The 25,475-nt window shown below is 42.4% G+C and overlaps 1 protein-coding gene across 1 annotated transcript in view; it reads right to left on the reverse strand.

The window, feature by feature from the left end:
• Positions 1-461: 461 nt before the first annotated feature.
• Positions 462-25,475, reverse strand: part of CEP192 (centrosomal protein 192) — a 1,162,204-nt gene continuing 1,137,190 nt past the window's right edge. The window contains exon 47 of the mRNA XM_053715857.1: positions 462-649. Coding sequence (XP_053571832.1) covers positions 517-649 — 133 coding nt within the window. The 3' untranslated portion in view covers positions 462-516. The remainder of the gene's footprint in view (positions 650-25,475) is intronic.

Here is a 25,475-nt window from a genome sequence, read left to right on the forward strand (position 1 = left end):
AAAAACATCTTGGTTTAGAAGGCAAATAACTATATTTTGACATCAGAAGGGACCAACAAAGGAACAGATCACTTTACAATATAAAAATGAACTTCCTTTGAGATTATTATTATTTTTTAACAATTCATGAGAAAAAAAAAAAGTTATTGCACATTAGATGACAATGTTAACATATTTACAGTCAGAGAGGAAAACATGTATACATTAGATTTCTAGCACTGGCAAAAAAAAAATGCTATTAAAATATGAAGTGTTAAATAGTTGGCATATGGTTATTTTTACACGTAAAATATTACATAGTACAAAATATCATTCAGTAATCATTTAAATACAGTGCATCTTATAACTAGGCCATTATCAAGATCAAATAACAGTCCTATACAAATCTGCAACAGCACACATCCTGTTAAAATGTTTATATATATATATATATATATATATATATATATATATATATATATATATATATATATATATATATATATAAAAATTATTATTTTCTTTAGTGTTTCTAAACTACTTAGCCAATGCTTCACCAACAAATTGAATAGGAATATTTCCGGCGTCTGTCTGTACAACCAGGTGGTCTTCGAATCTGCCTGCTGAGCTTGGCTTGAATTTCACCGGCAGATTGATATAGTGATGGGCTCTATGAAATTAATAATAATAATACAAATGAAAAGTTATATGTAAGAAAAACAAGTACAAAATTGATAAACATAACTAAAAGTGTAAAAGCATGACTAAAATTTGGGTTTGACACAAAAATGCTGCCATGATGCTGTATCATTTAAAAGTTGTTGAAATTTTATTATAATTTTAATATTTTATTAGATTTTAATAATACTCTCAAAACTATGCATTTTACCCCCCATGCCAATTAAATTATGTTTCTGTAAAAAGTATTGCGCTATAAAATTTTCAAATACATTGCTCATAAATGCATTTCGGTCTAATACTTTTACAAGTAAACAGATCAGAATTTTGTTGACTGCAGAGAAGAGAATTCTGGCAATTATTGGAAAGCCAGCAGATCATGCACCACTGTAGCTATCAAGCCTTAATAAACATATTAAATATTTTCTATATCAAGTATAGATATCATCTTCATTTAATAGTTGTTTATACTACCAGAAAAGCTAAAGCTGTGTTTGTCTTACAAAGGATATGCCATTTAAAAAAAATATTAAAAAAAAATTGGTACGGGGGGCAGAGCTTGCCAGCAGCGGGAGTGGTCGCAAGTAGTAGGAGCTCCGCTGTTGCAATAACATTTTTTGCTGCTATAGCCCTCTAAGGGTCACAAATAACATCTATGGGGACCTCTGGTCCTTGCATACTCCTAGCGGAGAAGTCTACATACAGTGACTGATCGCGGGACGGACTTTGTCAGCCCGGAGTTTTGTGGCCTACAGATTGACGCGAGGCGAGCCTGACCTAGCCATCCTAGCAAGCGACTACCGCCTGTGTAAAGCAGGCTACAGGCGATACTCAACGGTACGCCTATTGCACCTGGCCCACTAACATACACCCCGGAGGTGATAGGAGCATCGGAGCAGAGAGACGGCAGCAATAGCGGCCCCCGGAAATTCACAGACACACGCCATCTTGGATGACCCTTCTTCTCTGAGAGGCTGCTGCGTAGGTGGAGAGAATAAGCAGCCTGGAGACATCTCAACCCGGGAGGACAGCACAGTTCATTGCTGGACAGCTCATTTCACTGCCTGCTATAGTTCCGGTAAGCTGGGTGACACATACGCTTTTAATGTGAAGAATATATAGATTAATGGCTTTATAATTTATTCTAGGCTGCATGCGGCCAGGGGACACCAGAGAGACTTTACTATGAAAGAGTAAACTTTAGGTTATCTACTACCTTGCAGGGGGAGAAGACAATACATTTGGAGCTTAAACTTCCATCATTCCACCCCCCTTTGGCCATTTGTGATACATACAGGCAAAAATATAGCACACTTCAAAATTAAAAGTGTTGAATATAAAATTTATTTTTATTAAAATGTGCAAGATGGCACATTAAAATCAGTAGCAGACCACTTCAAGGCTAAAAACACCACAGATACACAAGTGGAGAGTCAGGAATCCCATACAACCCCCAAAATCAGGACCAGCCCTTTAACCCAGGATTCCCATTCCCAAGCAGACCTAATGGAAGCTATGGCCACAGACATTGTATCTACCCTGATATTACAGCTTAACACCCTCCAAGAGTCTTTAACCAAGGATATTAAAGGAACTGAGCTTGAGCTGAGAAAGGATATTGATGCAATTAGCGAGAGAATATAAACTTTGGAGAGAAAACAGGAAGATCTTGCTATTGAACATGTGAATCTTAACCATTCACATGCCCTAGTAGACATGATTGACTCCATCGAAGCTAAGATGGCCGACATGGAGGATCAGTCGCATCGAAATAACCTAAAGTTTTGGGGTATTCCTGAGGATGTTGCCCCGGCAGGTCTGGAAGGGTTCCTCATGGAACTATGTGAGCAGCTTAAAGCACCTAAATACCCAAATGAAGCAATAATTGACAGGGTACATAGACTACTTAAGGGGAGAAATGTTCCTTCGGAGAAGCCTAAAGATGTTATCGCTAGATTCCATTTCTTCACATACAAAGAGCTGATCCTAAAAGCCATGTTTTTCAATCCAGCCCTCCCAGATAAGTTTGCAAATATTCAAATCTTCCCGGATTTGTCCCAAGTTACCATACAAAAAACAGAATTTATGTTTACCTGATAAATTACTTTCTCCAACGGTGTGTCCGGTCCACGGCGTCATCCTTACTTGTGGGATATTCTCCTCCCCAACAGGAAATGGCAAAGAGCCCAGCAAAGCTGGTCACATGATCCCTCCTAGGCTCCGCCTACCCCAGTCATTCGACCGACGTTAAGGAGGAATATTTGCATAGGAGAAACCATATGGTACCGTGGTGACTGTAGTTAAAGAAAATAAATTATCAGACCTGATTAAAAAAACCAGGGCGGGCCGTGGACCGGACACACCGTTGGAGAAAGTAATTTATCAGGTAAACATAAATTCTGTTTTCTCCAACATAGGTGTGTCCGGTCCACGGCGTCATCCTTACTTGTGGGAACCAATACCAAAGCTTTAGGACACGGATGAAGGGAGGGAGCAAATCAGGTCACCTAAATGGAAGGCACCACGGCTTGCAAAACCTTTCTCCCAAAAATAGCCTCAGAAGAAGCAAAAGTATCAAACTTGTAAAATTTGGTAAAAGTGTGCAGTGAAGACCAAGTCGCTGCCCTACATATCTGATCAACAGAAGCCTCGTTCTTGAAGGCCCATGTGGAAGCCACAGCCCTAGTGGAATGAGCTGTGATTCTTTCGGGAGGCTGCCGTCCGGCAGTCTCGTAAGCCAATCTGATGATGCTTTTAATCCAAAAAGAGAGAGAGGTAGAAGTTGCTTTTTGACCTCTCCTTTTACCAGAATAAACAACAAACAAGGAAGATGTTTGTCTAAAATCCTTTGTAGCATCTAAATAGAATTTTAGAGCGCGAACAACATCCAAATTGTGCAACAAACGTTCCTTCTTTGAAACTGGTTTCGGACACAGAGAAGGTACGATAATCTCCTGGTTAATGTTTTTGTTAGAAACAACTTTTGGAAGAAAACCAGGTTTAGTACGTAAAACCACCTTATCTGCATGGAACACCAGATAAGGAGGAGAACACTGCAGAGCAGATAATTCTGAAACTCTTCTAGCAGAAGAGATTGCAACTAAAAACAAAACTTTCCAAGATAATAACTTAATATCAACGGAATGTAAGGGTTCAAACGGAACCCCCTGAAGAACTGAAAGAACTAAATTGAGACTCCAAGGAGGAGTCAAAGGTTTGTAAACAGGCTTAATTCTAACCAGAGCCTGAACAAAGGCTTGAACATCTGGCACAGCTGCCAGCTTTTTGTGAAGTAACACAGACAAGGCAGAAATCTGTCCCTTCAGGGAACTTGCAGATAATCCTTTTTCCAATCCTTCTTGAAGGAAGGATAGAATCTTAGGAATCTTAACCTTGTCCCAAGGGAATCCTTTAGATTCACACCAACAGATATATTTTTTCCAAATTTTGTGGTAAATCTTTCTAGTTACAGGCTTTCTGGCCTGAACAAGAGTATCGATAACAGAATCTGAGAACCCTCGCTTCGATAAGATCAAGCGTTCAATCTCCAAGCAGTCAGCTGGAGTGAAACCAGGTTCGGATGTTCGAACGGACCCTGAACAAGAAGGTCTCGTCTCAAAGGTAGCTTCCAAGGTGGAGCCGATGACATATTCACCAGATCTGCATACCAAGTCCTGCGTGGCCACGCAGGAGCTATCAAGATCACCGACGCCCTCTCCTGATTGATCCTGGCTACCAGCCTGGGGATGAGAGGGAACGGCGGGAACACATAAGCTAGTTTGAAGGTCCAAGGTGCTACTAGTGCATCCACTAGAGCCGCCTTGGGATCCCTGGATCTGGACCCGTAGCAAGGAACTTTGAAGTTCTGACGAGAGGCCATCAGATCCATGTCTGGAATGCCCCACAGCTGAGTGACTTGGGCAAAGATTTCCGGATGGAGTTCCCACTCCCCCGGATGCAATGTCTGACGACTCAGAAAATCCGCTTCCCAATTTTCCACTCCTGGGATGTGGATAGCGGACAGGTGGCAGGAGTGAGACTCCGCCCATAGAATGATTTTGGTCACTTCTTCCATCGCTAGGGAACTCCTTGTTCCCCCCTGATGGTTGATGTACGCAACAGTTGTCATGTTGTCTGATTGAAACCGTATGAACTTGGCCCTCGCTAGCTGAGGCCAAGCCTTGAGAGCATTGAATATCGCTCTCAGTTCCAGAATATTTATCGGTAGAAGAGATTCTTCCCGAGACCAAAGACCCTGAGCTTTCAGGGATCCCCAGACCGCGCCCCAGCCCATCAGACTGGCGTCGGTCGTGACAATGACCCACTCTGGTCTGCGGAATGTCATCCCTCGTGACAGGTTGTCCAGGGACAGCCACCAACGGAGTGAGTCTCTGGTCCTCTGATTTACTTGTATCTTCGGAGACAAGTCTGTATAATCCCCATTCCACTGACTGAGCATGCACAGTTGTAATGGTCTTAGATGAATGCGCGCAAAAGGAACTATGTCCATAGCCGCTACCATCAACCCGATCACTTCCATGCACTGAGCTATGGAAGGAAGAGGAACGGAATGAAGTATCCGACAAGAGTCTAGAAGCTTTGTTTTTCTGGCCTCTGTCAGAAATATCCTCATTTCTAAGGAGTCTATTATTGTTCCCAAGAAGGGAACCCTTGTTGACGGAGATAGAGAACTCTTTTCCACGTTCACTTTCCATCCGTGAGATCTGAGAAAGGCCAGGACGATGTCCGTGTGAGCCTTTGCTTGAGGAAGGGACGACGCTTGAATCAGAATGTCGTCCAAGTAAGGTACTACAGCAATGCCCCTTGGTCTTAGCACAGCTAGAAGGGACCCTAGTACCTTTGTGAAAATCCTTGGAGCAGTGGCTAATCCGAAAGGAAGCGCCACGAACTGGTAATGCTTGTCCAGGAATGCGAACCTTAGGAACCGATGATGTTCCTTGTGGATAGGAATATGTAGATACGCATCCTTTAAATCCACCGTGGTCATGAATTGACCTTCCTGGATGGAAGGAAGAATAGTTTGAATGGTTTCCATCTTGAATGATGGAACCTTGAGAAACTTGTTTAAGATCTTGAGATCTAAGATTGGTCTGAACGTTCCCTCTTTTTTGGGAACTATGAACAGATTGGAGTAGAACCCCATCACTTGTTCTCTTAATGGAACAGGATGAATCACTCCCATTTTTAACAGGTCTTCTACACAATGTAAGAATGCCTGTCTTTTTATGTGGTCTGAAGACAACTGAGACCTGTGGAACCTCCCCCTTGGGGGAAGCCCCTTGAATTCCAGAAGATAACCTTGGGAGACTATTTCTAGCGCCCAAGGATCCAGAACATCTCTTGCCCAAGCCTGAGCGAAGAGAGAGAGTCTGCCCCCCACCAGATCCGGTCCCGGATCGGGGGCCAACATTTCATGCTGTCTTGGTAGCAGTGGCAGGTTTCTTGGCCTGCTTTCCCTTGTTCCAGCCTTGCATTGGTCTCCAAGCTGGCTTGGCTTGAGAAGTATTACCCTCTTGCTTAGAGGACGTAGCACCTCGGGCTGGTCCGTTTCTACGAAAGGGACGAAAATTAGGTTTATTTTTTGCCTTGAAAGGCCGATCCTGAGGAAGGGCGTGGCCCTTACCCCCAGTGATATCAGAGATAATCTCTTTCAAGTCAGGGCCAAACAGCGTTTTCCCCTTGAAAACAGAATTTATGTTTACCTGATAAATTTCTTTCTCCAACGGTGTGTCCGGTCCACGGCGTCATCCTTACTTGTGGGATATTCTCTTCCCCAACAGGAAATGGCAAAGAGCCCAGCAAAGCTGGTCACATGATCCCTCCTAGGCTCCGCCTACCCCAGTCATTCGACCGACGTTAAGGAGGAATATTAGCATAGGAGAAACCATATGGTACCGTGGTGACTGTAGTTAAAGAAAATAAATTATCAGACCTGATTAAAAAAACCAGGGCGGGCCGTGGACCGGACACACCGTTGGAGAAAGAAATTTATCAGGTAAACATAAATTCTGTTTTCTCCAACATAGGTGTGTCCGGTCCACGGCGTCATCCTTACTTGTGGGAACCAATACCAAAGCTTTAGGACACGGATGAAGGGAGGGAGCAAATCAGGTCACCTAAATGGAAGGCACCACGGCTTGCAAAACCTTTCTCCCAAAAATAGCCTCAGAAGAAGCAAAAGTATCAAACTTGTAAAATTTGGTAAAAGTGTGCAGTGAAGACCAAGTCGCTGCCCTACATATCTGATCAACAGAAGCCTCGTTCTTGAAGGCCCATGTGGAAGCCACAGCCCTAGTGGAATGAGCTGTGATTCTTTCAGGAGGCTGCCGTCCGGCAGTCTCGTAAGCCAATCTGATGATGCTTTTAATCCAAAAAGAGAGAGAGGTAGAAGTTGCTTTTTGACCTCTCCTTTTACCTGAATAAACAACAAACAAGGAAGATGTTTGTCTAAAATCCTTTGTAGCATCTAAATAGAATTTTAGAGCGCGAACAACATCCAAATTGTGCAACAAACGTTCCTTCTTTGAAACTGGTTTCGGACACAGAGAAGGCACGATAATCTCCTGGTTAATGTTTTTGTTAGAAACAACTTTCGGAAGAAAACCAGGTTTAGTACGTAAAACCACCTTATCTGCATGGAACACCAGATAAGGAGGGGAACACTGCAGAGCAGATAATTCTGAAACTCTTCTAGCAGAAGAAATTGCAACTAAAAACAAAACTTTCCAAGATAATAACTTAATATCAACGGAATGTAAGGGTTCAAACGGAACCCCCTGAAGAACTGAAAGAACTAAATTGAGACTCCAAGGAGGAGTCAAAGGTTTGTAAACAGGCTTAATTCTAACCAAAGCCTGAACAAAGGCTTGAACATCTGGCACAGCTGCCAGCTTTTTGTGAAGTAACACCGACAAGGCAGAAATCTGTCCCTTCAGGGAACTTGCCGATAATCCTTTTTCCAATCCTTCTTGAAGGAAGGATAGAATCCTAGGAATCTTAACCTTGTCCCAAGGGAATCCTTTAGATTCACACCAACAGATATATTTTTTCCAAATTTTGTGGTAAATCTTTCTAGTTACAGGCTTTCTGGCCTGAACAAGAGTATCGATAACAGAATCTGAGAAACCTCGCTTCGATAAAATCAAGCGTTCAATCTCCAGGCAGTCAGCTGGAGTGAAACCAGATTCGGATGTTCGAACGGACCCTGAACAAGAAGGTCTCGTCTCAAAGGTAGCTTCCAAGGTGGAGCCGATGACATATTCACCAGATCTGCATACCAAGTCCTGCGTGGCCACGCAGGAGCTATCAAGATCACCGACGCCCTCTCCTGATTGATCCTGGCTACCAGCCTGGGAATGAGAGGAAACGGCGGAAACACATAAGCTAGTTTGAAGGTCCAAGGTGCTACTAGTGCATCCACTAGAGCCGCCTTGGGATCCCTGGATCTGGACCCGTAACAGGGAACTTTGAAGTTCTGACGAGAGGCCATTAGATCCATGTCTGGAATGCCCCACAGCTGAGTGACTAGGGCAAAGATTTCCGGATGGAGTTCCCACTCCCCCGGATGCAATGTCTGACGACTCAGAAAATCCGCTTCCCAATTTTCCACTCCCGGGATGTGGATAGCAGACAGGTGGCAGGAGTGAGACTCCGCCCATAGAATAATCTTGGTCACTTCCTCCATCGCTAGGGAACTCCTTGTTCCCCCCTGATGGTTGATGTACGCAACAGTCGTCATGTTGTCTGATTGAAACCGTATGAACTTGGTCCTTGCTAGCTGAGGCCAAGCCTTGAGAGCATTGAATATCGCTCTCAGTTCCAGAATATTTATCGGTAGAAGAGATTCTTCCCGAGACCAAAGACCCTGAGCTTTCAGGGATCCCCAGACCGCGCCCCAGCCCGTCAGACTGGCGTCGGTCGTGACAATGACCCACTCTGGTCTGCGGAATGTCATCCCTTGTGACAGGTTGTCCAGGGACAGCCACCAACGGAGTGAGTCTCTGGTCCTCTGATTTACTTGTATCTTTGGAGACAAGTCTGTATAGTCCCCATTCCACTGACTGAGCATGCACAGTTGTAATGGTCTTAGATGGATGCGCGCAAAAGGAACTATGTCCATTGCCGCTACCATCAACCCGATCACTTCCATGCACTGAGCTACGGAAGGAAGAGGAACGGAATGAAGAATCCGACAAGAGTCCAGAAGCTTTGTTATTCTGGCCTCTGTTAGAAAAATCCTCATTTCTGAGGAATCTATAATTGTTCCCAAGAAGGGAACCCTTGTTGACGGGGATAGAGAACTCTTTTCCACGTTCACTTTCCAGCCGTGAGATCTGAGAAAGGCCAGGACGATGTCCGTGTGAGCCTTTGCTCGAGGGAGGGACGACGCTTGAATCAGAATGTCGTCCAGGTAGGGTACTACTGCAATGCCCCTTGGTCTTAGCACCGCTAGAAGGGACCCTAGTACCTTTGTGAAAATCCTTGGAGCAGTGGCTAATCCGAAAGGAAGCGCCACGAACTGGTAATGTTTGTCCAGGAATGCAAACCTTAGGAACCGATGATGTTCCTTGTGGATAGGAATATGTAGATACGCATCCTTTAAATCCACCGTGGTCATGAATTGACCTTCCTGGATGGAAGGAAGGATAGTTCGAATGGTTTCCATCTTGAACGATGGGACCTTGAGAAATTTGTTTAAGATCTTGAGATCTAGGATTGGTCTGAACGTTCCCTCTTTTTTGGGAACTATGAACAGATTGGAGTAGAACCCCATCCCTTGTTCTCTCAATGGAACAGGATGAATCACTCCCATTTTTAACAGGTCTTCTACACAATGTAAGAACGCCTGTCTTTTTATGTGGTCTGAAGACAACTGAGACCTGTGGAACCTCCCCCTTGGGGGAAGTCCCTTGAATTCCAGAAGATAACCCTGGGAGACTATTTCTAGCGCCCAAGGATCCAGAACATCTCTTGCCCAAGCCTGAGCGAAGAGAGAGAGTCTGCCCCCCACCAGATCCGGTCCCGGATCGGGGGCCAATATTTCATGCTGTCTTGGTAGCAGTGGCAGGTTTCTTGGCCTGCTTTCCCTTGTTCCAGCCTTGCATTGGTCTCCAAGCTGGCTTGGCCTGAGAAGTATTACCCTCTTGCTTAGAGGACGTAGCACCTTGGGCTGGTCCGTTTTTACGAAAGGGACGAAAATTAGGTCTATTTTTTGCCTTGAAAGGCCGATCCTGAGGAAGGGCATGGCCCTTACCCCCAGTGATATCAGAGATAATCTCTTTCAAGTCAGGACCAAACAGCGTTTTCCCCTTGAAAGGAATGTTTAGTAGCTTGTTCTTGGAAGACGCATCAGCCGACCAAGATTTCAACCAAAGCGTTCTGCGCGCCACAATAGCAAACCCAGAATTCTTAGCCGCTAACTTAGCCAATTGCAAAGAGGCGTCTAGAGTGAAAGAATTAGCCAATTTGAGAGCATTGACTCTGTCCATAATCTCCTCATAAGGAGGAGAGTCACTATCGAGCACCTTAATCAGTTCATCAAACCAGAAATATGCGGCTGTAGTGACAGGGACAATGCATGAAATGGGTTGTAGAAGGTAACCCTGCTGAACAAACATCTTTTTAAGCAAACCTTCTAATTTTTTATCCATAGGATCTTTGAAAGCACAACTATCCTCTATGGGAATAGTGGTGCGTTTGTTTAAAGTAGAAACCGCTCCCTCGACCTTGGGGACTGACTGCCATAAGTCCTTTCTGGGGTCGACCATAGGAAACAATTTTTTAAATATGGGGGGAGGGACGAAAGGAATACCGGGCCTTTCCCATTCTTTATTAACAATGTCCGCCACCCGCTTGGGTATAGGAAAAGCTTCTGGGAGCCCCGGCACCTCTAGGAACTTGTCCATTTTACATAGTTTCTCTGGGATGACCAAATTTTCACAATCATCCAGAGTGGATAATACCTCCTTAAGCAAAATGCGGAGATGTTCCAATTTAAATTTAAATGTAATCACATCAGATTCAGCCTGCTGAGAAATGTTCCCTAAATCAGTAATTTCTCCCTCAGACAAAACCTCCCTGGCCCCCTCAGATTGGGTTAGGGGCCCTTCAGAGATATTAATATCAGCGTCGTCATGCTCTTCAGTAACTAAAACAGAGCATCCACGCTTACGCTGACAAGGGTTCATTTTGGCTAAAATGTTTTTGACAGAATTATCCATTACAGCCGTTAATTGTTGCATAGTAAGGAGTATTGGCGCGCTAGATGTACTAGGGGCCTCCTGAGTGGGCAAGACTCGTGTAGACGAAGGAGGGAATGATGCAGTACCATGCTTACTCCCCTCACTTGAGGAATCATCTTGGGCATCAGTCATTATCACATAAATCACATTTATTTAAATGAATAGGAATTCTGGCTTCCCCACATTCAGAACACAGTCTATCTGGTAGTTCAGACATGTTAAACAGGCATAAACTTGATAAGAAAGTACAAAAAACGTTTTGAAATAAAACCGTTACTGTCACTTTAAATTTTAAACTGAACACACTTTATTACTGCAATTGCGAAAAAACATGAAGGAATTGTTCAAAATTCACCAAACTTTCACCACAGTGTCTTAAAGCCTTGAAAATATTGCACACCAATTTTGGAAGCTTTAACCCTTAAAATAACGGAACCGGAGCCGTTTTAAGCTTTAACCCCTTTACAGTCCCTGGTATCTGCTTTGCTGAGACCCAACCAAACCCAAAGGGGAATACGATACCAAATGACGCCTTCAGAAGTCTTTTATAAGTATCAGAGCTCCTCTCACATGCGACTGCATGCCATGCCTCTCAAAAACAAGTGCGCAACACCGGCGCGAAAATGAGACTCTGCCTATGCTTTGGGAAAGCCCCTAAAGAATAAGGTGTCTAAAACAGTGCCTGCCGATATTATTATATCAAAATACCCAGAATAAATGATTCCTCAAGGCTAAATAAGTGTTAATATCAATCGATTTAGCCCAAAAAAGGTCTACAGTCTAAATAAGCCCTTGTGAAGCCCTTATTTACAATCGTAATAAACATGGCTTACCGGATCCCATAGGGAAAATGACAGCTTCCAGCATTACATCGTCTTGTTAGAATGTGTCATACCTCAAGCAGCAAAGGACTGCAAACTGTTCCCCCAACTGAAGTTAATTGCTCTCAACAGTCCTGTGTGGAACAGCCATGGATTTTAGTTACGGTTGCTAAAATCATTTTCCTCATACAAACAGAATTCTTCATCTCTTTTCTGTTTCTGAGTAAATAGTACGTACCAGCACTATTTGAAAATAACAAACTCTTGATTGAATAATGAAAAACTACAGTTAAACACTAAAAAACTCTAAGCCATCTCCGTGGAGATGTTGCCTGTACAACGGCAAAGAGAATGACTGGGGTAGGCGGAGCCTAGGAGGGATCATGTGACCAGCTTTGCTGGGCTCTTTGCCATTTCCTGTTGGGGAAGAGAATATCCCACAAGTAAGGATGACGCCGTGGACCGGACACACCTATGTTGGAGAAAGGAATGTTAAGTAGCTTGTTCTTGGAAGACGCATCAGCCGACCAAGATTTCAACCAAAGCGCTCTGCGCGCCACAATAGCAAACCCAGAATTCTTAGCCGCTAACCTAGCCAATTGCAAAGTGGCGTCTAGGGTGAAAGAATTAGCCAATTTGAGAGCATTGATTCTGTCCATAATCTCCTCATAAGGAGGAGAATCACTATCGACCGCCTTTATCAGCTCATCGAACCAGAAACATGCGGCTGTAGCGACAGGGACAATGCATGCAATTGGTTGTAGAAGGTAACCCTGCTGAACAAACATCTTTTTAAGCAAACCTTCTAATTTTTTATCCATAGGATCTTTGAAAGCACAACTATCCTCTATGGGTATAGTGGTGCGTTTGTTTAAAGTGGAAACCGCTCCCTCGACCTTGGGGACTGTCTGCCATAAGTCCTTTCTGGGGTCGACCAAAGGAAACAATTTTTTAAATATGGGGGGAGGGACGAAAGGAATACCGGGCCTTTCCCATTCTTTATTAACAATGTCCGCCACCCGCTTGGGTATAGGAAAAGCTTCTGGGAGCCCCGGCACCTCTAGGAACTTGTCCATTTTACATAGCTTCTCTGGGATGACCAACTTGTCACAATCATCCAGAGTGGATAATACCTCCTTAAGCAGAATGCGGAGATGTTCCAACTTAAATTTAAATGCAATCACATCAGGTTCAGCCTGTTGAGAAATGTTCCCTGAATCAGTAATTTCTCCCTCAGACAAAACCTCCCTGGCCCCATCAGACTGGGTTAGGGGCCCTTCAGAGATATTAGTATCAGCGTTGCCATGCTCTTCAGTATCTAAAACAGAGCAGCCGCGCTTACGCTGACAAGTGTTCATTTGGGCTAAAATGTTTTTGACAGAATTATCCATTACAGCCGTTAATTGTTGCATAGTAAGGAGTATTGGCGCGCTAGATGTACTAGGGGCCTCCTGAGTGGGCAAGACTCGTGTAGACGAAGGAGGGAATGATGCAGTACCATGCTTACTCCCCTCACTTGAGGAATCATCTTGGGCATCATTGTCATTATCACATAAATCACATTTATTTAAATGAATAGGAATTCTGGCTTCCCCACATTCAGAACACAGTCTATCTGGTAGTTCAGACATGTTAAACAGGCATAAACTTGATAACAAAGTACAAAAACGTTTTAAAATAAAACCGTTACTGTCACTTTAAATTTTAAACTGAACACACTTTATTACTGCAATTGCGAAAAAACATGAAGGAATTGTACAAAATTCACCAAATTTTCACCACAGTGTCTTAAAGCCTTAAAAGTATTGCACACCAAATTTGGAAGCTTTAACCCTTAAAATAACGGAACCGGAGCCGTTTTAAACTTTAACCCCCTTTACAGTCCCTGGTATCTGCTTTGCTGAGACCCAACCAAGCCCAAAGGGGAATACGATACCAAATGACGCCTTCAGAAAGTCTTTTCTAAGTATCAGAGCTCCTCACACATGCGACTGCATGCCATGCCTCTCAAAAACAAGTGCGCCACACCGGCGCGAAAATGAGGCTCTGCTTATGCTTTGGGAAAGTCCCTAAGGAATAAGGTGTCTAATACAGTGCCTGCCGATATTCTTATATCAAAATACCCAGATAAAATGATTCCTCAAGGCTAAATATGTGTTAATAATGAATCGATTTAGCCCAGAAAAGTCTACAGTCTTAATAAGCCCTTGTGAAGCCCTTATTTATGATCGCAATAAACATGGCTTACCGGATCCCATAGGGAAAATGACAGCTTCCAGCATTACATCGTCTTGTTAGAATGTGTCATACCTCAAGCAGCAAGAGACTGCATACTGTTCCCCCAACTGAAGTTAGTAGCTCTCAACAGTCCTGTGTGGAACAGCCATGGATTTTAGTTACGGTTGCTAAAATCATTTTCCTCATACAAACAGAAATCTTCATCTCTTTTCTGTTTCTGAGTAAATAGTACATACCAGCACTATTTCAAAATAACAAACTCTTGATTGAATAATAAAAACTACAGTTAAACACTAAAAGACTCTAAGCCATCTCCGTGGAGATGTTGCCTGTACAACGGCAAAGAGAATGACTGGGGTAGGCGGAGCCTAGGAGGGATCATGTGACCAGCTTTGCTGGGCTCTTTGCCATTTCCTGTTGGGGAGGAGAATATCCCACAAGTAAGGATGACGCCGTGGACCGGACACACCTATGTTGGAGAAAAGAGGCACATTCCGGGAGATAACAAACCAACTCAGACAGCTTGACCTAAAATACAGATGGGGCTATAAGACCAAGCTCTTGATCCATAAAGACGGACGTCTCTACATAGCGGACATTCCTTCCAAGGGCCAGCAACTGCTGAAAGACTGCTCGGCTGACAACAGTGCCTTGATGAGGCGGGCAACCTTCAATCCATCTGAGGAGGCACACTTGAGTTCTACTCCTTAGACTCTGTGGCCGGGCAGTGGAGGCTGCTGCCACTGAGACTTTCCTCAGTTAAACAACACAATTTTGACTTAGATCCTGCCAGGAAAGGTTTGATGGAAAGAAGCTTGTCTCCTGAAGTACTATTTCTTTATGTCTTGGACACTAATGTTTCTGCTTACCTAGGGATTTTCCCTTGGTTCTGCAAATAATAGCCCGCCCTTCTAAGAGAGGGCTCTGTGGATTTGAACAGTAAGTCTATTTCCTTTATGTTCATTGAGGGTTCATGATCCGTTACATATGTTCTGATGTTAACATTGCTCATTGAATTGTTTCCACACAATTTTATTACTTGTGCTTAGCTATACAGTTTCAAACGTGTACTTCATGGTTAGAGAGGCTCTACTTGTACCATTTATAATGTTAATATTGGAAGTATACCAGCCCGGGTAGTGAGTGGGATCTTCTACATAGTTTAGGCTTCCTCCTAGAGGCTCCAAATGTGTAGATTATACTTTTAAATTGCTACTTCCCATATCCATGCCTGTTAGGTTTATTTTCTGGACCTCAACTACTAGCCCCAGGAAGGCGTAGAAATACCCATAATATCTATAAGAAGTAGCGTACTCTAAGGGCAAGGTAAACATATAATTGACACCCAAGCAGGACAAGTGTCTGTCATTGAGGGCCCGCGTGCGGGCCCATTAGGTTCCAGGGCCTGGACATAATGAAAGAGATAAATAACATTGTAGCTCAACCCAAACACTCAAATATTTAGTATTTTTTTAAACAGATCCAGCTCCAATGGCATATTTTAAATGTCCCTTAATAACATAATTTATGTAAGAACTTACCTGATAAATTCATTTCTTTCATATTAGCAAGAGTCCATGAGCTAGTGACGTATGGGATATACATTCCTACCAGGAGGGGCAAAGTTTCCCAAACCTCAAAATGCCTATAAATACACCCCTCACCACACCCACAATTCAGTTTAACGAATAGCCAAGAAGTGGGGTGATAAGAAAAAAAGTGCGAAAGCATATAAAATAAGGAATTGGAATAATTGTGCTTTATACAAAAAAATCATAACCACCACAAAAAAGGGGGGGCCTCATGGACTCTTGCTAATATGAAAGAAATGAATTTATCAGGTAAGTTCTTACATAAATTATGTTTTCTTTCATGTAATTAGCAAGAGTCCATGAGCTAGTGACGTATGGGATAATGATTACCCAAGATGTGGATCTTTCCACACAAGAGTCACTAGAGAGGGAGGGATAAAATAAAGACAGCCAATTCCTGCTGAAAATAATCCACACCCAAAATAAAGTTTAATGAAAAACATAAGCAGAAGATTCAAACTGAAACCGCTGCCTGAAGTACTTTTCTACCAAAAACTGCTTCAGAAGAAGAAAATACATCAAAATGGTAGAATTTAGTAAAAGTATGCAAAGAGGACCAAGTTGCTGCGTTGCAAATCTGATCAACCGAAGCTTCATTCCTAAACGCCCAGGAAGTAGAAACTGACCTAGAAGAATGAGCTGTAATCCTCTGAGGCGGAGTTTTACCCGACTCAACATAGGCAAGATGAATTAAAGATTTCAACCAAGATGCCAAAGAAATGGCAGAAGCTTTCTGGCCTTTTCTAGAACCGGAAAAGATGACAAATAGACTAGAAGTCTTTCGGAAAGATTTAGTAGCTTCAACATAATATTTCAAAACTCTAACAACATCCAAAGAATGCAACGATTTCTCCTTAGAATTCTTAGGATTAGGACATAATGAAGGAACCACAATTTCTCTACTAATGTTGTTGGAATTCACAACTTTCAGCCCCCGCGAGCCTAACAGCCCACAGGGAAAAAAAGAGTCAAATTTTTGAAGGTAAGAAAAAATGAATAATTCAAATGCATAATCCCAAATATGAAACTGAATGTCTGAAAAAATAAGGAAAGTTGAACATTCTGAGTCAAGGCAAATAAATGTTTGAATACATATATTTAGAACTTTATAAACAAAGTGCCCAACCATAGCTTAGAGTGTCACAGAAAATAAGATTTACTTACCCCAGGACACTCATCTACATGTTTGTAGAAAGCCAAACCAGTACTGAAACGAGAATCAGTAGAGGTAATGGTATATATAAGAGTATATCGTCGATCTGAAAAGGGAGGTAAGAGATGAATCTCTACGACCGATAACAGAGAACCTATGAAATAGACCCCGTAGAAGGAGATCACTGCATTCAAATAGGCAATACTCTCCTCACATCCCTCTGACATTCACTGCACGCTGAGAGGAAAACCGGGCTCCAACTTGCTGCGGAGCGCATATCAACGTAGAATCTAGCACAAACTTACTTCACCACCTCCATCGGAGGCAAAGTTTGTAAAACTGAATTGTGGGTGTGGTGAGGGGTGTATTTATAGGCATTTTGAGGTTTGGGAAACTTTGCCCCTCCTGGTAGGAATGTATATCCCATACGTCACTAGCTCATGGACTCTTGCTAATTACATGAAAGAAAATACAGGTAACTACTAGGGGGCCCTGGGGGGCAGGCTACGCAATCCATTTCTAGTGTTCCTATTATGCTACAAAGGGAAGCCCCGCTCCGCTAGGAGGGGGCTCTGTGGGCTTGGGTTGCGGGTCTGCCCCCTGGGGGTTAATTCAAGGTTCATGACCTGGTTCAAATGTCTTGAAGTTAGAATTGAATATTGTACTGTTATCTGAAAGTTCTGCTGTTTGTGTTTTGTTATACAGTTTCAAATGTTTACCTCACAATCACTGGGGTCTTATGGGCAATATCTCAAATGTCAATACTTGAGATGCTCAGGTTCACAATATTAGCGATACCACCTTACTACCTAGCTTTAATGTTGGGAATCTCTATTGATCCCACCAGGTTACTGGTTGTACTTTGTTGTTTTCTTACTATGCTTATCAGAACCAATCTGCCCTTTGATGCATATTGTTGGTTTTACATTGTCCTACACTCTCTTCCCTGACATAGTCCCAACCCCCTCTTTAGGTTAATATTATGAAAGCCTCATACACACATCTGAGATTAGATAGGAAGAAACAAAGAAGAAGGCGCTCCAATGGTGTATTATCTCACAGGTACGAACCCTCCAACTATATTCAGTGTCCCCAATAGGAGATATATTCACAAGCTTCAAGCACTTATAACAAAGTGCACTATAATTTGGTTTGGATGATTAGGAGCTTCCCAGCTGGCTCAAAAACAGAACCGTGATGTCCAAGGACCCCACAGTGACAGTTAACACCCAGCAGGATACAAATATAGCACACTTCAAAATTAAAAGTGTTGAAAATAAAATTTATTTTTTATTAAAATGTGCAAGATGGCACATTAAAATCAAGCTGAACGCGTTTTGCAAGGAACTCTTGCTTCCACAAGCAGCATAATAGACATCACATATTGTACAAATATATATACACCATACAATTAGACATTCATTGGTTACAATATTCAATATAATTAACATATATACAAGTATCACCTGAACATCAAAATAGTCACAGTGTATTACTAACAGCCACATTATAAAGGATATTTAAAACTGCTAATGAATGGAACTTATAGGCTGCAGCGTGTGTAGTACCGATCGTCGGATCACCATGAGCATGACATCACACATATCGCGATGTATCGGGAACAAAAAGAACAACACGTGGTTATCCATACGTCACTGGTGAATATCTCCTAGAAGACCGGAATAAACACATCGGAGTCTATCAACGAACATCAGAAACATTGTATCTACACAAAAGAAAAATACAAACCAAATAATAATGTATCTAATATAGCAGTAGACAAAATGGTAAACATATAACAACATCTTCTAAAAAATCGATTGGGAAAATAGAGGCAAATTACAATATCAAAAAACATATATATGGAACATTGTAAAAATATAACAAGGATAAGATTATTAAAAAATAATAACACTAAGAAATACTTAAAATCACACTATGGACCAAATATTAATTGAAGGCTGCTAGATCAATATTTTCATTAAGACCTTCAGGTACTAATGATCTAATCTTCCAGTTACAAAATGTTTCCCTTTGTCTAAGTCTCAGAAACTGGTTATATTGGTTAGATGGGGGAATAAACTCTATTGGTCTAATTTTATAAAGGTAATTTGAATATTTATGAACGCAGGGCATTATCTAATCTAATGAGAGACACTAATATTATCATTAGGCAAGCCGATAAAGGAGGAGGAGGAGGAGGAGGAGTAGTAGTTCAAAATAAATTGGATTATATTTTGGAAGCCAATTGAATATTGGAAGATAAGACTTATTATAAAGTGTTGGATCAGAATCCCTCTATTAAATTTACTAAGGAACTAATCAGATTGGTTGATGGTGGGCTACTCCAGGGTATTTTAACTAAGAAAGAAATTTTCTCCTTCCTGAAAAACCAGGGGTGGCCTGCTATTACCATCTTCCAAAAATTCATTAGAGTTTGTTGAACCCTCCGGGGAGACCTATAATTTCAGGCGTTGATTTTCTCACTAGTAATCTTTCACTGTATATAGATTGGTACCTTAAGAGATATGTGCAAAATTTGGATTCCTATATTAGGGATACTACTGACTTGCTTGATAAGATTAGTAAAGTACCTGCTAGCAGGGCTGATCGTTATTGGATTAGTTGTGATGTCACAGCATTATATTCTAATATCAAACACAAATTGGGTATACAGGCAGTGAAATATTTTTTGGATTCAGATTGTTATCTCCCGGTTAGACAACGTGATTTTTTGATTGATGCTATTTATTTTATCCTCACTCATAATTATTTTGTTTATCTGGATAAGTATTGTTTACAGATTTGTGGAACGGCCGTGGGGACACGTTTTCCACCGAGCTTTGCTAACCTCTTTATTTTGAGCAGGATTTTACATACCAATCTAAATTCTCGGCAAGCGTTGTCTTCTATGGCCGTTTCATAGACTATCTGCTTTTTCTTTGGGATGGCAGTAGGGAATTGGCTGTACAATTTATGGACCATTTAAATTCCAATACCAATGGGGTATGTCCTTTTCTCATGTTATTAAATCTGAGTATATAGAGTTTTTTGGCTGTATCCCTTAAATGGGATCCTAATGGACAGTTGATTTCAAAGAGTTTTTTTCAAAAAAGTGGACTCCAATAGCTATAGCAATCGTAAAAGTAATCATCATCCAAAATCGTTGGATAATATTCCATTTAGTCAGTTCAGACGTATTAGACGTAACTGTACGAAAGTGGAGGATTTTTAGAATTTTAGAGAAAATATTTCTAGATAAAAAATATAACCCCACTTCTATTTATAATAGTAGAGACAGGGTATTGGCCCTTAATAGGGAATTCTTTTTTGAGAAGAAAAGAATTAAGGAAATTTACAGTAAATTTATCAACTCTACTAAATGTATTACTAAATTTATTAGTAATTATAGGGATATTATAGACATATTGAATAAGCATTGGTCTGTGTTGTCTTTGGATCCTATTCTAAAGGATCGTATTGGAGAAAGACCTGTTTGTGTGTTTAAATGGGCACCCACTTTAAAGAATTATTTGGCACCCAGGTTAATACATTTGTAGGTAATATGAACGGTGTTTATAGATGTGGTAAATCTAGATGTGGTACTTGTATTTTCCTGGCTAACAAAGGGACACTGAATCAAAATTAAACTTTTATTATTCAGATAGAGCATGCCATTTTAAACAACTTTCCAATTTACTTCTATTAACAAAATGTGCACAGTATTTTTATATTTAACATTTTTGAGTCACCAGCTCCTACCGAGCATGTGCAAGAATAAGTGTGTATGCATTTGTGAAATGCTGAGGGCTGTCACATGGTACGTGTATACATTTGTGATTGGCTGATGGCTGTCACATGGTACAGGGGGAGTGGAAAAATACATAACATTTAAAATTGTCAGAAAAAAAAAATCTAGTAGTCATTTGAAGTTCAGACTAAGTGCTATTGCATTGTCTTGTTATCTTGCATTTGTTGATTATGCAAATCTACTGTGTTGACTGGTCCTTTAAGTCTAATACAACTGGTTAAAAATGTTCTATTAAATCTAGAATTAGTTGTGATAGTTGTTATGTGGTTTACTTAGTGGACTGCATTTGTGGACTCCAGTATTGTGTTCGCAATAGCAGATCCCTTAGAAAACATTGGGGTGAACATTTGAGAGATATTAAAAACATAATTTATGCTTACCTGATAAATTTATTTCTCTTGTAGTGTGTTCAGTCCACGGGTCATCCATTACTTATGGGATATATTCTCCTTCCCAACAGGAAGTTGCAAGAGGATCACCCAAGCAGAGCTGCTATATAGCTCCTCCCCTCACATGTCATACCCAGTCATTCGACCGAAACAAGACGAGAAAGGAGAAACTATAGGGTGCAGTGGTGACTGGAGTTATAATTTAAAATTTAGAACCTGCCTCAAAAAAGACAGGGCGGGCCGTGGACTGAACACACTACAAGAGAAATAAATTTATCAGGTAAGCATAAATTATGTTTTCTCTTGTTAAGTGTGTTCAGTCCACGGGTCATCTATTACTTATGGGATACCAATACCAAAGCTAAAGTACACGGATGATGGGAGGGACAAGGCAGGAACTTTAAACAGAAGGAACCAAAAGTATCAAATTTGTAAAATTTGGAAAAAGTATGAAGTGAAGACCAAGTTGCAGCCTTGCAAATCTGTTCAACAGAGGCCTCATTCTTAAAGGCCCAAGTGGAAGCCACAGCTCTAGTGGAATGAGCTGTAATTCGTCCAGGAGGCTGCTGTCCAGCAGTCTCATAGGCTAAACGAATTATGCTATGTTAAGCCAAAAAGAGAGAGAGGTAGCCAAAGCCTTTTGACCTCTCCTCTGTCCAGAGTAAACGACAAACAGAGAAGAAGTTTGCCGAAAATCTTTAGTTGCCTGTAAGTAAAACTTCAGGGCACGGACTACGTCTAGATTATGCAAAAGACGTTCCTTCTTTGAAGAAGGATTAGGACATAATGATGGAAAAACAATCTCTTGATTGATATTCCTGTTAGAAACAACCTTAGGTAAAAACCCCGGTTTAGTACACAGGACTACCTTGTCTGAATGAAATATCAGATAAGGGGAATCACAATGTAAGGCAGATAACTCGGAGACTCTTCGAGCCGAGGAAATAGCCATCAAAAACAGAACTTTCCAAGATAAAAGTTTAATATCAATGGAATGAAGGGGTTCAAACGGAACACCCTGCAGAACTTTAAGAACCAAGTTTAAGCTCCAAGGAGGAGCAACAGTTTTAAATACAGGTTTAATTCTAGCCAAAGCCTGACAAAAAGCCTGGATGTCTGGATTCTCTGCCAGACGCTTGTGTAAAAGAATAGACAGAGCAGAAATCTGTCCCTTTAGTGAACTAGCGGATAAGCCCTTTTCTAAACCCTCTTGTAGAAAGGACAATATCCTAGGAATCCAAACCTTACTCCATGAGTAACTCTTGGATTCACACCAATGTAAATATTTACGCCATATCTTATGGTAAATTTTTCTGGTAACAGGTTTCCGAGCCTGTATTAATGTATCAATAACCGAATCCGAAAACCCACGCTTTGATAGGATCAAGCGTTCAATTTCCAAGCAGTCAGCCTCAGAGAAATTAGGTTTGGATGGTTGAAAGGACCCTGAATTAGAAGGTCCTGCCTCAGGGGTAGAGACCATGGTGGACAGGACGACATGTCCACTAGGTCTGCAAACCAGGTCCTGCGTGGCCACGCAGGCGCTATCAGAATCACCGATGCTCTCCTGTTTGATCCTGGCAATCAGTCGAGGTAGCAACGGAAAAGGTGGAAACACATAAGCTATGTTGAAAACCCAAGGGGCTGCTAGTGCATCTACCAGTACCGCTCCCGGGTCCCTGGACCTGGATCCGTAACAAGGAAGCTTGGCGTTCTGGCAAGATGCCATGAGATCTAGATCCGGTTTGCCCCAACGACGAATCAGTTCAGCAAATACCTCCGGGTGAAGTTCCCATTCCCCCGGATGAAAAGTCTGGCGACTTAGAAAATCCGCCTCCCAGTTCTCCACGCCTGGGATGTAGATCGCTGACAGGTGGCAAGAGTGAGACTCTGCCCAGTGAATTATCTTCAAGACTTCCAACATCGCTAGGGAACTCCTGGTTCCCCCTTGATGATTGATGTAAGCCACAGTCGTGATGTTGTCCGACTGAAATCTGATGAACCTCAGTGTTGCTAACTGAGGCCAAGCTAGAAGAGCATTGAATATTGCTCTTAATTCTAGAATGTTTATTGGGAGGAGTTTCTCCTCCTGAGTCCACGATCCCTGAGCCTTCAGGGAATTCCAGACTGCTCCCCAGCCTAGTAGGCTGGCATCTGTTGTTACAATCGTCCAATCTGGTCTGCGAAAGGTCATTCCTTTGGACAGATGAACCCGAGACAACCACCAGAGAAGAGAATCTCTGGTCTCCTGGTCCAGATTTAGCAAAGGGGACAGATCTGAGTAATCCCCGTTCCATTGACATAGCATGCATAGTTGCAGCGGTCTGAGATGCAGGCGCGCAAATGGCACTATGTCCATTGCCGCGACCATTAAGCCGATTACTTCCATGCACTGAGCTACTGATGGGCTTGGAATGGAGTGAAGGACACGGCAAGCATTGAGAATCTTTGATAACCTGGACTCCGTCAGGTAAATCTTCATCTCTACAGAATCTATAAGAGTCCCTAGAAAAGGAACCCTTGTGAGTGGTAACAGAGAACTCTTTTCCACGTTCACTTTCCACCCATGCGACCTCAGAAATGCTAGAACTATCTCTGTATGAGACTTTGCATTTGGAAAACTTGACGCTTGTATCAGAATGTCGTCTAGGTACGGAGCCACCGCTATGCCTCGTGGTCTTAGTACCGCCAGAAGTGAGCCCAGAACCTTCGTAAAAATTCTCGGGGCCGTAGCTAACCCGAAGGGAAGAGCTACAAACTGATAATGCCTGTCTAGAAAAGCAAACCTTAGGTACCGATAATGATCTTTGTGAATCGGTATGTGAAGGTAGGCATCCTTTAAGTCCACTGTGGTCATATATTGACCCTCTTGGATCATGGGTAGGATGTTCCGAATGGTTTCCATCTTGAACGATGGAACCCTTAGAAATTTTAAGTCTAAGATTGGTCTGAATGTTCCCTCTTTTTTGGGAACCACAAACAGATTTGAGTAAAACCCTTGCCCTTGTTCCGTTTGCGGAACTGGGTGGATCACTCCCATCACTAAGAGGTCTTGTACACATTGTAGAAATGCCTCTTTCTTTACTAGGTTTGTTGATAACCTTGACAGATGAAACCTCCCTTGTGGAGGAGAAGTTTTGAAATCCAGAAGGTATCCCTGAGATACAATCTCCAACGTCCAGGGATCCTGTACATCTCTTGCCCAAGCCTGGGCGAAGAGAGAAAGTCTGCCCCCCACTAGATCCGTCTCCGGAGAGGGGGCCCTGTCTTCATGCTGTCTTAGGGGCGGAAGTAGGCTTTCTGGCCTGCTTGCCCTTGTTCCATGACTGGTTGCCTTTCCAACCCTGTCTGTAACGAGCAGTAGTTCCTTCCTGTTTTGGAGCGGAGGAAGTTGATGCTGCTCCTGCCTTGAAGTTACGAAAGGCACGAAAATTAGACTGTTTGGCCTTTGATTTGGCCCTGTCCTGAGGAAGGGTGTGGCCCTTACCTACCGTAATGTCAGCAATAATTTCCTTCAAGCCGGGCCCGAATAAGGTCTGCCCTTTGAAGAGAATGTTAAGTAGTTTAGACTTAGAAGTTACATCTGCTGACCAGGATTTAAGCCATAGCGCCCTACGCGCCTGTATGGCGAATCCGGAATTTTTAGCCGTAAGTTTGGTTAAATGCACTACGGCATCTGAAACAAACGCATTAGCTAGTTTAAGCGTTCTAACTTTGCTCAAAGTCTCATCCAATGGTGCTGTGCGAATCGCCTCTTCCAGAGACTCAAACCAGAATGCCGCTGCAGCCGTGACAGGCGCAATGCATGCAAGAGGCTGCAATATAAAACCTTGTTGAACAAACATTTTCTTAAGGTAACCCTCTAATTTTTTATCCATTGGATCTGAGAAAGCACAGCTATCCTCCACCGGGATAGTGGTACGCTTGGCTAAAGTAGAAACTGCTCCCTCCACCTTAGGGACCGTCTGCCATAAGTCTCGTGTGGTGGCGTCTATAGGGAACATTTTTCTAAATATCGGAGGAGGGGAAAAGGGCACACCGGGTCTATCCCACTCCTTACTAATAATTTCTGTAAGCCTTTTTGGTATAGGAAAAACGTCAGTACACACCGGTACCGCATAGTATCTATCCAACCTACATAATTTCTCTGGGATTGCCACCGTGTCGCAATCATTCAGAGCCGCTAACACCTCCCCTAGTAACACGCGGAGGTTCTCAAGCTTAAATTTAAAATTTCTGAATCCGGTCTCCCCGGATCAGAACCGTCACCGACAGAATGAAGCTCACCGTCCTCATGTTCTGCAAATTGTGACGCAGTATCAGACATGGCTCTCGTGTCATCAGCGCGCTCTGTCCTTAACCCAGAGCTATCGCGCTTGCCTCTTAATTCGGGCATATTGTATAATACTTCTTTCATAACATTAGCCATATCATGTAAAGTGATTTGTAAGGGCCTTGATGTACTTGGCGCCTCAATCTTATGCATCTCCCGAGCGGGAGACGAAGGTACTGACACGTGAGGAGAGTTAGACGGCATAACTTCCCCCTCGTC

The sequence above is a fragment of the Bombina bombina genome, chromosome 5 (genome assembly GCF_027579735.1).
Source record: "Bombina bombina isolate aBomBom1 chromosome 5, aBomBom1.pri, whole genome shotgun sequence".
Classification (NCBI taxonomy): Eukaryota; Metazoa; Chordata; class Amphibia; order Anura; family Bombinatoridae; genus Bombina; species Bombina bombina.